We start from the raw sequence: 13,144 nt of genomic DNA on the forward strand, positions 1-13,144 counted from the left end.
GGCTCACATCAACACCATCATCCCAGACCCCCACTCCAATTCGCCAACAGCCCCAACAGATCCACAGATGATGCAATCTCTATTGCACTCCACACTGCCCTGACCCACCTGGATAATACAATAACTTTGTAAGAATGCTGTTTATTGACTACAGCTCAACATTCCACACTATAATCCTCTCCAAACTCATCACCAAGCTCAGGACCCTGGGACTGAACACCTCCAACTGCTTCGCTGCTTGAACCCCTAATTATGACTACTATGACTTAAGATGACAGGAATAATTAAGATAATGATGATGATGACAATGGAATGGTTTTATTGTAAAGACAGGCAGAATTGCTATTTCTACTGCTTTTTAATAAACTTCTTTAGAACTCCATTTGAGCAGATTGTTCTCTGTCAAAACTTAAACTGGTACCAGGCTACCTTCAGGGGAGTCTTGTGAGGCTTGTGGGCATCCTAGAACAAAACGTGTGTGTGTTTGTGAGAGACTCACCTTGCTACAGTTGCAGCCCAAACTGTTTGGACGCTACAGACATTTTCGTGAGAAGACTGATTTTTGGGATTTCTCATGGTCTGACAAACAGCTCTGCCACCTTTCACCACAGATGCGGAAGGCCGGTATTGGTGGATGCGTTAGATTGAGACGCAGCCCATGCAAAAAAAAGCTTAACGTTGCACTATGCAGAAATATATACAGAAACCGCTCCACAATTTCCTGGGTGTTAAAACTCATTCAATTTATGTGACAAAATAAGCTAGTATAGTGTAGAGAACTATTGTACCATCTAAATCACTGTGAAATACAGTGCCATCGGAAAGTATTCAGACACCTTAACTTTTTCCACATTTTGTTACGTTACAGCCTTATTAAAAAAATTATTAAATAACTACACATTCTCAGTTATCTACACACAATACCCATTAATGACAAAGCGAAAACTGGTTTTTAGATTTTTTGAAAATGTATAAAACAAATGTAAAAAATGATTTACAGTTGAAGTTGGAAGTTAACATACACCTTAGCCAAATACATTTAAACTCATTTTTCCCAATTCCTGACATTTAATCCTAGTAAAAATTCCTTGTCATAAGGTCAGTTAGGAACCCCACTTTATTTTAAGAATGTGAAATGTCAGAACAATAGTAGAGAGAATGATTTATTTCAACTTTTATTTCTTTCATCAAATTCCCAGTGGGTCAGAGGTTTACATATACTCAATTAGTATTTGGTAGCATTGCCTTTAAATTGTTTAACTTGGGTCAAATGTTTCGGGTAGCCTTCCACAAGCTTCCCACAGTAAGTTGGGTGAATTGCGGCCCCTTCCTCCTGACAGAGCTGGTGTAACTGAGTCAGGTTTATAGGCCTCCTTGCTCGCACACGCTTTTTCGGTTCTGCCCACAAATGTTCCATAGGATTGAGGTCAGGGCTTTGTTATGGCCACTCCAATACCTTGACTTTGTTGTCCTTAAGGCATTTTGTCACAACTTTGGAAGTATGCTTGGGGTCATTGTCCATTTGGAAGACCCATTTGCGACCAAGCTTTAACTTCCTGACTGATGTCTTGAGATGTTGCTTCAATATAGCCACATAATTTTCCGTCCTCATGATGCCATCTATGTTGTGAAGTGCACCAGTCCCTCCTGCAGCAAAGCACTCCCACAACATGATGCTACCACCCCTGTGTTTCATGGTTGGGATGGTGTTCTTCGGCTTGCAACAATGGTAATAATGGTCATTATGGCCAATTTTTGTTTCATCAGACCAGAGGACATTTCTCCAAAAGTACGATCTTTGTCCCTATGTGGAGCTGCAAACAGCAGTCTGGCTTTTTTATGGCGGTTTTGGAGCAGTGGCTTCTTCCTTGCTGAGTGGCCTTTCAAGTTATGTCGATATAGGACTCGTTTACTGTGGATATAGATCATTTTGTACCTGTTTCCTCCAGCATCTTCACAAGGTCCTTTGCTGTTGTTCTGGGATTGATTTGCACTTTTCGCACCAAAGTACGTTCATCTCTAGGAGACAGAACGCGTCTCCTTCCTGAGCAGTATGACGTTTTCTGAGATCTTGGCTGATTTCTTTTGATTTTCCCATGATGTCAAGCAAAGAGACACTGAGTTTGAAGGTAGGCCTTGAAATACATCCACAGGTACACCTCCAAGTGACTCAAATGATGTCAATTAGCCTATCAGAAGCTTCTAAAGCCATGACATCATTTTCTGGAATTTCCCAAGCTGTTTAAATGCACAGTCAACTTAGTGTATGTAAACTTCTGGCCCACTGGAATTGTGATACAGTGAATTATAAGTGAAATAATCTGTCTGTTAACAATTGTTAGAAAAATTACTTGTGTCATGCACAAAGTAGATGTCCTAACCGACTTGCCAAAACTATAGTTTGTTAACAAGACATTTGTGGAGTGGTTGGAAAACGAGTTATAATGACTCCAACCTAAGTGTATGTAAACTTCCGACTTCAACTGTACACAAGTATTCAGAACCTTTGCTATGAGACTCAAAATGAAACTCAAGTGCATCCTTTTTCCATTGATCATCCTTGAGATGTTTCTAGTACTTGGAGTCCACCAGTTGTAAATTCAATTGATTGGACATGATTTGGAAAAGTACACACCTGTATATATATATATATATATATATAAGGTTTCACAGTTGACAGTGCATGTCAGAGCAAAACCCAAGCCGTGAGGTTGAAGGAATTTTACGTAGAGCTGCGAGACATAATTGTGTTGAGATACAGATCTGGGGAAGGGTACCAAAACATTTCTGCAGCATTGAAGGTCCCCAATAACACAATGGCCTCCATCATTATTAAATGGAAGAAGATTGGAACCACCAATACTCTTCCTAGAGCTGGCCGCTCAGCCAAACTGAGCAATCTGGGGAGAAGGGCCTTGGTCAGGGAGGTGACCAAGAACCCGATGGTCACTCTGACAGACCTCTAGAGTTCCTCTGTGGAGATGGGAGAACCTTCCAGAAGGACAACCATCTCTGCAGCACTCCACCAATCAGGCCTTTAAGGTAGAGTGGCCAGACGGAAGCCACTCCTCAGTAAAAGGCACATGACAGCCCGCTTGAAGTTTCTGACTACGAGAAACAAGATTCTCTGGTCTGATGAAAACAAGATTGAACTCTTTGGCCTAAGACCAAGCATCACGTCTGGATGAAACCTGGGACCATCCCTACAGTGAAGCATGGTGGTGGCAGCATCATGCTGTGGGGATGTTTTTCAGCGGCAGGGACTGCTAGACTAGTTTGAGGGAAAGATGAATGGAGCAAAGTACAGAGAGATCCTTGATGAAAACCTGCTCCAGAGTGCTCAGGACCACAGACTGGGGCGAAGGTTCACCTTCCAACAGGACAACGTCCCTAAGCACACAGCCAATACGACGCAGGATTGGCTTCAGGACAAGTCTCTGAATATCCTTGAGAGGCCCACAAGAGTCCAGACTTGAACCCGATCGAACATCTCTGGAGAGACCTGAAAATAGTTGTGCATCAATGCTCCCCCATCCAATCTGACAGAGCTTGAAAGGATCTGCATAGAAGAATGGGAGAAACTCCCCAATACAGGTGTGCCAAGCTTATAGTGTCATACCTAAGAAGACTCGATGCCATTATCGCTGCCAAAGGTGCTTCAACAAAGTACTGAGTAAAGCATCTGAATGCTTATCTAAATGTGATATTTCCATTTAAAAAATGTATAAACAAGCAATTATGGGGTATTGAGTGTAGATTGATTAAGAAAAAAACCAATTTAATCAATTTTAGAATAAGGCTGTAACATAACAAAATGTGGGAAAAGTCAAGGGGTCTGAATACTTTCTGAAGGCACTGTATACTGTAGTTTCCATAACTAAAGATAATGTTGTTTCAGCTGTTTGAAACCAAAAGTAAAAGACACAAAAACAAAATGTAAGTACAGGAAGCATAGAAATAGTGCACATGCACTTGCTTTCAAGTAGAATGATAGATTTATAACTCACATTTCTATGTGAATTTGGTCGGGTCCCCAAAAAGTTACATATTGCCACTTTAAAAAGACAGATTTTTATATTACGCTAATTATATTTCAGCGGGGCCACAGACATTTACTCGAGGGTTAACATTTATGTTTTAGTAGTCGCTCTTATCCAGAGCGACTTACAGGAGTAATTAAGGTTAAGTGCCTTGCTCCAGGACACATCAACAAATTTTTCACCTAGTAGGCTGAGGATTTGAACCAGTAACCTTTTGTTTACTGGCCCAGGGATCTTAGCCACTAGGCTAGCTGCCAGTGTGATATCAGGCTCTATTGTTTGCTTCCTCCTCTCCCTTTTTTCTCTCTGTCTATAGAGTTAACGGAATGTTAACAGAATCTTCAGTAACAGAAAACCTATGGCAATCTATTGTAACTTTGGCAATTTATACTTGAATAACTTTTAAAAAATGTATTCATATACAGTATTCATTTATTATATCTGTAATATTGTCCATGAGTTTTAATAGCTAGACCATATGGTTCAAGAGAAAATAGCCTCATTAATAAAAAAAAGCATCTAATCAACAATGTAATTATTTTTAATTAACTCTGCAACTCTTCCAACTATTAACTTTTTCACAACTGCCACCAGTTTGAAGACAAAACATAGTAAATAAATACAAGTTTTAAAAAATGTATAAAGGATATTTCATGCTGAAACCCTCATACAGTATTACACATCAATGGTATTAACTAAGTTGATGGTTTATATTCAGGATAATGTTTTAAAGGGTCACTAGACATTTTGTGATAGACTACTTAAAATCCTCGAAGATCTGGTAGTTTCAGTATATACCCTCCCTTTGCAACCCTTTCTTTGACAGAAAAATGTAAAAGCCACTTTTATAGAGTTTGAACTACAACAGGTCGGCACAGCCCATCACATTCAGATTAGAAATACCCAAAATGACTTAACAGTGATCATTGATGGTGTATTGTAGGGACATTACTGGTAAACAAAATGGCAAACATCTCTTCAAGTAAAAAAGCAACATCTCTTCAAGTACCATCTATCCATGTTTTTCACCAAAACGGTCACAGCTCCAAAGCGCTCAGGTGTGGCCACCACAATGCAACACTGTTTTGGATTCACAGCAGTGCTGTGGCCGCGAAGATAATCACTGTCAAAGATATTATATTACACCTACATCTGTCAGGACTGAGTGTGGAGGAAAGCAACATGGTCTGACAGCGTGTCTGAGTGCTTGGGTTGATTAACATACAACACTATGGCACCTGACAGCCAAATGAACTGCCTGCTGGCACTTCTCTAATCCACTCACAATAATCTGAGCAGAAACAATTATGGAGGACATGGCAGATGAAGTCCAGCCATCCTAACACTTTACACTGATGGGCTAACACTGGCCCCCAGTGGCACATTATCGGCTAGCTTAACTCACAATCAATACTTTAACATACACACTCACCTTCCTCCTCAGTAGCCTGACTGGGGAAGGCTGGTATTGTATAGAGGACTGGAGTGGAGCGACCACATCACTGTGAGTTATACAGTCTCTGTCAAACTCATCCCTCAAGGTATCATAAACGTCCATGAGGCTCAAGAGGCACATTAATCAGACAAATTAGGCAGCTAACTGGAGAATACTTACAGAGGACATTAAGGCTGTCTCGAGATCAAGCCCAGGAAATTAACGACTCGCCCAACAGATACAATCAGTGGCAGATATGAGGGATGGGATTTGAGAGCATGAAGGTGTGCAGGCCTAGGTGATGAATAGAGATGGCTTGACAGAACCAATTAAGCGGCCCACATCAGCCCAGCCTGGTCTCAGAGCAAAACACATAATGTACTAAAATCCGTGAAACTTCATTTAGTATGATATGTTACTTTACGCCAGGTAACATTACATTGGCCTACGTAAATCCAGGATACTCAAATGAGTATAATATGTTACGTTTGGTATGACAGTAGGTCACTTAAGGCAAAAACGAAAGGAGGGTGGTTGGTCATACAAAAGCAGTCAAACGTAATATATCATACTAAACGGGTCAAAGCAAACTGGTGCGATTAAGATGTGGGATAGTATACGTCCTACAACTCATATTATATTATATGGTGCTATTACATTGGTATGCCAATGTAATGCATCCTAAGGTAAAGGAACATATCATACTAAATGGAGTGGCACAGACTTTAGTAAAATATCATATGTTTTGCTCTGAGACCAGGTTGGTCAGCCATGCCACTTACTGTACATCAGCACCGCACTGATGCCTAGTGGGAAAAACTTGAATTCTCACAGGTTGACGTCTATTGGGTTTAATCTTGTTCTGGAGGCAGAGCTGAGCAATTTCCACTAGATGGGCCAGCTGCAAGGTCAAAATTGGCCATATATTGTAAAAATGTATGAAAACAAAAGCTAGGTTTTTGCTCTTAATTTAAGGTTACATGGGAGGTTTTTATTGAAGCTAGGTCTAGCAGAGCGGCTACAGCGATTGAATGTGAGCAATCAGTCTCCCACCACTATCATCAATGAGTGATGTCAGAGGCTGGCTGAGAGGGCCCTGGGACACACATAACCCTAAAATCAATGATGAAGGCACTGTAATGCACAGAGTCTAAATTAGTCAAGAGTTAGAGCAGAACGTGTGGCTAGTGCTGTTGCGGTGACTGTATTACCGCCACACCTGCGGTCACGAGTCATGAAGTCAGTCAAACTCCACGTGACCGCTTAGTCACGGTAATTAGGCTTCTCCAAGCTCTGATGCTGCTGACAGTCATTAGTAGCCTACCAAACTTGCTAAATGCCTGGAACTCAGCACTCTATTGTCGCTCTAATCACTCTGACATCAATACAAATATGTTCAAAAATTGAATCAAACACTTCATGAAAGCCCATGAGCTCATGTTGCGCAACATTTCTATAGTCTATGCAATTGCGCGAGAAAACAAAGTGATGGCCTCTACTAAAAAGTGGAGGATCCCATCAGCCTTCTATAGGCTAGGCGTACTATATTTATTTCTCAACTTTCCTAATATTAAGCACATTGTTTATCTTTACAACATGAGTATAGCCTAACTGGCTGGCATGAAAATTAACCATGGGTAAAGTGTCCTCCATTCTTTATTTAAGTGCATAGATGACATGTATTTTTCCCGCTGCCCCTGTTTTGAGACAAGTGCATGATAATGGTCCATTCTAAATCAAAACAAATTTCACACATATATTATTTAGTATGTAAAGATGAGATTAAATCAAGAAAAGTCTGATGGGTGACAATATTAGCCTATCACTTGTGAATTATATATTATCACTTGTCAATGATGCCCAGCATAAGAAACTGCCTTTTTTGTGACTTTTCCGATTCATAGTCGCACACCTCATGTAGCCTAGCCCATAGGCCTATATGTTTTGATAGGGTTTGTATAACAACTAAAGTGGACAAATAACTTCTTAAAATTAAGCACATTAATCTACTTTACAAGGGGTTTAAAGCCTATCTGGCATACATTAGCATCGAGTGAGCTTCAAATTTGGGGAAGATCATTTTCACCATTAAAATGCACCTTTTATAATAAAAGCATTACATGCATAATTGCATTTGCGGTCACTTATAATATTTATTTCTCACACAGAATAGAATAGGTCGACTTCTGTACTATGGGGGAAAGTAGATTAACATAGGCTAGTGCGTTTGCTGTTCGTTAGGCCTACTCATCTTGCTGGCTGGCAAAAAGTACATGTGGACTGTTCTTCCAATATCTTCAATATGCACCTCGGAATTGGATAAGGACGTGCGCAGTTGCATCCCCAATGTGTCTGTCTTCACTTGTAGCCTGTGAGAAAGAGCTGATCAAGTGATGGAGAGTCATGTGAGTGCGAGGTGCTTAGGAGCATGCAGCACTCGGGGAGAAGGGCACAACGCAGCACTCCGGGCCAAGGGCACAATGGCCACTGGCTTCAAAAGGCATGTATTTTTTTAGGGTGCATTTGCATTATGGCCACAAAGGGGATGCCACCGTGAAATTTGAGGCATTATCAAGTGCTTTTTAAAAATCATCATTGGAGTCGCATCATGCAGCCTTAAAATGAACAACTAAAGTTACATTAATAACTCTAAATTAAGCGTATAGGAGTACCTATTTCGTTGTTAACCGCTCAACACAGAATAGCCGCATGTGCGCACTCCCTCAAATCGTTTGGAGAAAATATTCGTATTTTATTCAGCTTGTTCAATTGTATTATTCATACTATAAAATAAAATAAAACAATGCCATGGAATTCCAAGCAAATCTTGTCTGCTAAATGAACTAGTGTAACCACAGCAATTTAGCATTGCCAGATCAGACCCTAACTGTCACGTCCTGACCAGTAAAGGGGTTATTTGTTATTGTAGTTTGGTCAGGACGTGGCAGGGGGTGTTTGTTTTATGTGGTTCGGGGTTTGTTGGGCTATGTACTTATGTAAAAGCGGTGTTTGTTTTATGTGTTCCGGGGTTTTTTGGTCTATGTTCTATGTTAGTGTATTTCTATGTTCAGTCTAGTCTATCTATTTCTATGTTTAGTTCATTGGATTGACCTTCAATTGGAGGCAGCTGTTCCTCGTTGCCTCTGATTGAAGGTCCTATGTATAGGGGTGTTTTTGTAATGGGATTTGTGGATAGTTGTCTCCTGTTTTGTGTCTGTGCACCTGACAGGACTGTTTAGTGTCGTTAGTTGTTTTGTATACGTGATTTGTTTGTTTTTCCTTCTTTTGATTTAATAAAGAAGATGAGTATACACGTTCCCGCTGCACCTTGGTCTAATCCTTACCATGCCCGTTACACTAACATAACGACAAGAGTACTGTATTCTGTTCTTCTGAAATAGACCACATTTTCTTCATATCATATCATTATTTTGAAGGTGTAGGCTATATTACATGGATTTATTAGACTTTTTAGAATGTAGATGTTCCAAAGGTCTGTATCAGTGGCTTGTAGGCTATGTGTGGAAGCAAGGAGATTCTAAATGTGTTTCTGTTAATTAACAGTCAATTACCGTGAGACCGACGCTTATTTGCTTGACAATCACTGGCTGACAAAATTTTGTGACCGCCACAGCCCTACGCGTGGGACTGCCTAACTCCTCCTAGAGAGGGTGACTCACCTACCGACTTCAGGGGCTAATAACCTCAGCGAACTGACAAACACCACACAGAGTGGGATATCAAACTGATCTGGGACCAGGGGAGAGTATGGACATCTCACATACAGTGCACTCTACACATCCTGGCACATTTGCTGCATTTGGTATCATCTGTCCTTTTTCACCTACAAAAATGATTGACTATATATACATGCTATGACAGAGCCTAATTTCTGCCTGTACCTGTCAACACAGATTTGTTTAAGTAGCATTGTTCTCTAGCATGGGGTTAAGGGAGAAGCATGTCAGTTGAGGTATCCTTTTAAAAACATGCAGTGTAATCATAAATATACTTAAAACTGCCTTTAATTCCCCAGGCCCAAATTATATGAATTAGTCATGTTTACACTGATGAGCCACGGCTATGATTAGAAATGAACTGATACAATCTAGGTCTTCTTCACCAAACTGGTTTATGCAAGAATAAACATAGTTATTTCTACTCAAAGCACTAACATCCTCTGTCAGCAACCACTTTATCTGAGGTTGCTCCCTTTTCTCTGAAAGTCACTCTGGCGTGGAGGGACATCAGTTCTCAATATATAACCCAATGCTAATGTGGTAGAGTAGGCTACAGAAAAAGTTTCCTCCTAAACACACTTTAAGAAAATCATCTTTAAGATGTTGAGCGCAAAAACGAGGCCAAAGTTCCTTCCTCACTATAGCTCATTAGTGTAGACAGAGTAGCTACCTGTAATTAGGATGGCCCAGGTTTTTGTCTCCTTGGCTGAATTCATCGTCATGACATGTTCAAAGAGAGTGAAACAGACATCAATTGGCGGAGTCTTTGGCACATAATGGACCTGTCTATAGATAGCTCAGCCAGTTAGGATGGGAAACAGACTGTGGACAGATTGAAGTCTCTGTACTCCAGTTGGAGAGTTAGCCATTCCATGGATAATTTACCAGTCATTGTCACGAGTCAGAAGGAGGATTTCTCAGAGAACAGAAGTGAGCCATTGATGTGGAGGCTCTGCCTGAATCCCACTGTACTGTTTTGGGTTTGGTGTTGTGTTTTGTGCGGTGTAGCCTCGGTTTGAGAGAGGCACAGAAAAGAAAAGAAAACTCAAGCGACCTGTCATTGATGTTTCCATATCAAATGCCTTCTTTCGCTGAGTGTTTGTTTATCCTGTCTTTAGGCTTAAATCTGAAAATAGATACTCTAAAAATAGAATCTTCTTATCTGTTCCGGATTTGTTTGTTGATTTAACACAAGCGGTTATGTAGAATGTACAAATGCCTGTATATTGTCAATCAACACAGATGTACTCTCATTCAATCCTATTTGGTTCAAATCAATTATTCCCAGTGTCTTAGTTGTTTCATAATCAGGCACACCTACAGTATATGCTTTCTTGTTCTCCCTTTACTGCTGTGCAAATTAGACAATTATGTGTGCCTGCTACCGGCATTTGTCACCTGTCAGTGACTAACCTGAGTAGCAGTGCTTGACTTGGGCTGGAGCTCACCGGAGCTCACTACCGGCACCTCACATGTTCTACTGCTTGAGCTCATTTTCCTCTTATAGAATATTAGCTCAAAAGTATCGTGGAGCTCCTGCACCTAAATGTAAACATTACCGGCACCCAAAATGAGTACCGGCACCTGTTTCAGTCCAAGTCAAGCGTTGATCCCAAGGCACAATACAGCCTGTATATAGCAATTGAGATTATAATGAAACTATAGATGAACACTAGCAGGACACTTAGACAAAAAGAAACAGAAGTCAATAGCCAAAGTATTTTCATCACCAGAAGGTTGAAAAGAATTCTGACAAAATTAAACACAAATCAATGTTTCAAAATGTACTTGAGTTTTATCCCTTCTTGCAACTGGCAATGAGTCAGGCTTGGACTGTGCCAGCAGTCAATACAACAATAAATGGCCATGCAACTGAGTGCACTTGGCCATTCTTCATTATGCTCCACCTTCCATGAAATGGCTTAAACCCATCTCACTGGAAACTCCATCTCAATCAGTCACCATCCAACCACTAAACATGGGTCACTGGAACAATGGTCAATGGAATTCAATTAAGTCATCGGCACACTCAAATAATACCAACATGTAAATAAACAGCAATTGCATGAGCTTCGTGCAAACAATTTTTTTCCGACCATATGAAAACCATATGTAAACCTACAATAAAATCCCTTTCATTGGAATTTCTTTTTAAATTTTGATGATAAAAAGTTGTTTTGTCTATAAATCTAATAATTTCTTTCTGATTAGTCTCTACTGACTGACCTTGACCACATCTTCATCTGTGGAATGACAGTCCACTGCCTCTGAGACGTCAGTAACCATGCCGTCCGCTCCGATGGTCACCACCTTAACTGGGACAGCCACAGTCTTCCCTGTCAGCACGGCAGTATTCAGGATCTCTGTGTCCTGAGAGAAAGAGAGAGAGGACCAGCAACAGTCATACACAGGGTAATATCAGTACATTACACACCATGGAGAAAAACAGCTCTATAATCAGAACCGTTACTGAGTGGACAGCTCCAGAATCAGCACCATTACTGAGTGGACAGTTCTAGAATAAGCACCATTACTGAGTGGACAGTGCTCGAATCAGCACTATTACTGAGTGGACAGCTCCAGAATCAGCACCATTACTGAGTGGACAGTTCTAGAATCAGCACCATTACTGAGTGGACAGTTCTAGAATCAGCACCATTACTGAGTTGACAGCTCCAGAATCAGCACCATTACTGAGTGGACAGTTCTAGAATAAGCACCATTACTGAGTGGACAGTGCTCGAATCAGCACTATTACTGAGTGAACAGCTCTAGAATCAGCACTGCTACTGGGTGGACAACTCTAGAATCAGCACTATTACTGAGTGGACAGCTCTAGAATCAGCACCATTACTGAGTGGACAGCTCTAGAATCAGCACCATTACTGGGTGGACAGCTCTAGAATCAGCACCATTACTGGGTGGACAGCTTTATAGTGAACATCTCTAGAATCAGCACCATTACTGAGTGGATAGATCTGTTACTGTTAGTGAGTTCACAGCTCTGGGTAGAGAAACAAGCTCAGTTCTATTAGTGAGTGGGCAGCTGTGTCTGACCTCAGTATTGTTATTAAATGGAAACCCTGGTGGAGAGAGAGGATCAGCAGGGGTTCATTACTCCCAATAAAGCCCCTAACCTTTCATTACACAGCCATCACACTGTCAGAGGAGATAATTGGGCCAATTAAGACAGGCCTGGGAAGGGCTTTACTGTCTTAGCCAGACATGAACATGAAATTGTCTGTTATAGCCATTCACTTCATTACAGTTTGATTTCAATTAGACAGCTAAGCAAGCTGAACCAGCACGAGAAAGGCCTTGGAGCCAAGGTACACAGCCTTTAGATCATTGAGGACTGTCTGCTCTTTGCTTTATTGAGGACCCCATATGACATTATTTAATCCGATAGTGAAAAATGTCATTCCAAGCAAGGTCTTCTCATTTAATTGCTACTACAAAACCATGGTTAAAGCTGTGTCTGTACTGAAGACTTGGCTTTCAAATGTTTCTGAGATGGCATGACATTATGCAGAATTAAGGTATGGTTATTAACCTAATTCCAAAATGATGTCTATAGAAGACATTGACATATATTTTCATATCACTAATACTGACACCTTGTAACAGGCTCTATCTGCTGTGTGTATGACTTCCTGTCAACATATTCCTTTCTCTGCATGAGGGAAGAACACATTAATTGTATACTGCTCCGTATACTGCCAGTATGGGTCCTTAATACTTTTACTTATGTCTGTGTGCTTGTGAAAAAAAGAGAGAAAAGGGGGATTAAGTTCCGTTAAAAGGAGCCTGGACTTTTGTAAGCGTCAATTACCCAGTCCATTCAGGCTTTGGAGTGAAATGATTATTAGCTGTGCCAAAAGATACCAAGGAATCACAAAAACACTTAATGTGGCACCATCTTCAAATAG

At 40.7% G+C, this 13,144-nt stretch overlaps 1 protein-coding gene across 1 annotated transcript in view; it reads right to left on the bottom strand.

Annotated features, from left to right (window-relative positions):
• Positions 1-13,144, bottom strand: part of LOC115200047 (transmembrane protein 132C) — a 227,508-nt gene that overhangs the window by 37,409 nt on the left and 176,955 nt on the right. Inside the window, exon 5 of the mRNA XM_029762731.1 lies at positions 11,442-11,585. Within this exon, the coding sequence (XP_029618591.1) occupies positions 11,442-11,585 (144 nt within the window). The remainder of the gene's footprint in view (positions 1-11,441; positions 11,586-13,144) is intronic.

Source organism: Salmo trutta, chromosome 9 (genome assembly GCF_901001165.1).
Source record: "Salmo trutta chromosome 9, fSalTru1.1, whole genome shotgun sequence".
NCBI classification, from domain to species: Eukaryota; Metazoa; Chordata; class Actinopteri; order Salmoniformes; family Salmonidae; genus Salmo; species Salmo trutta.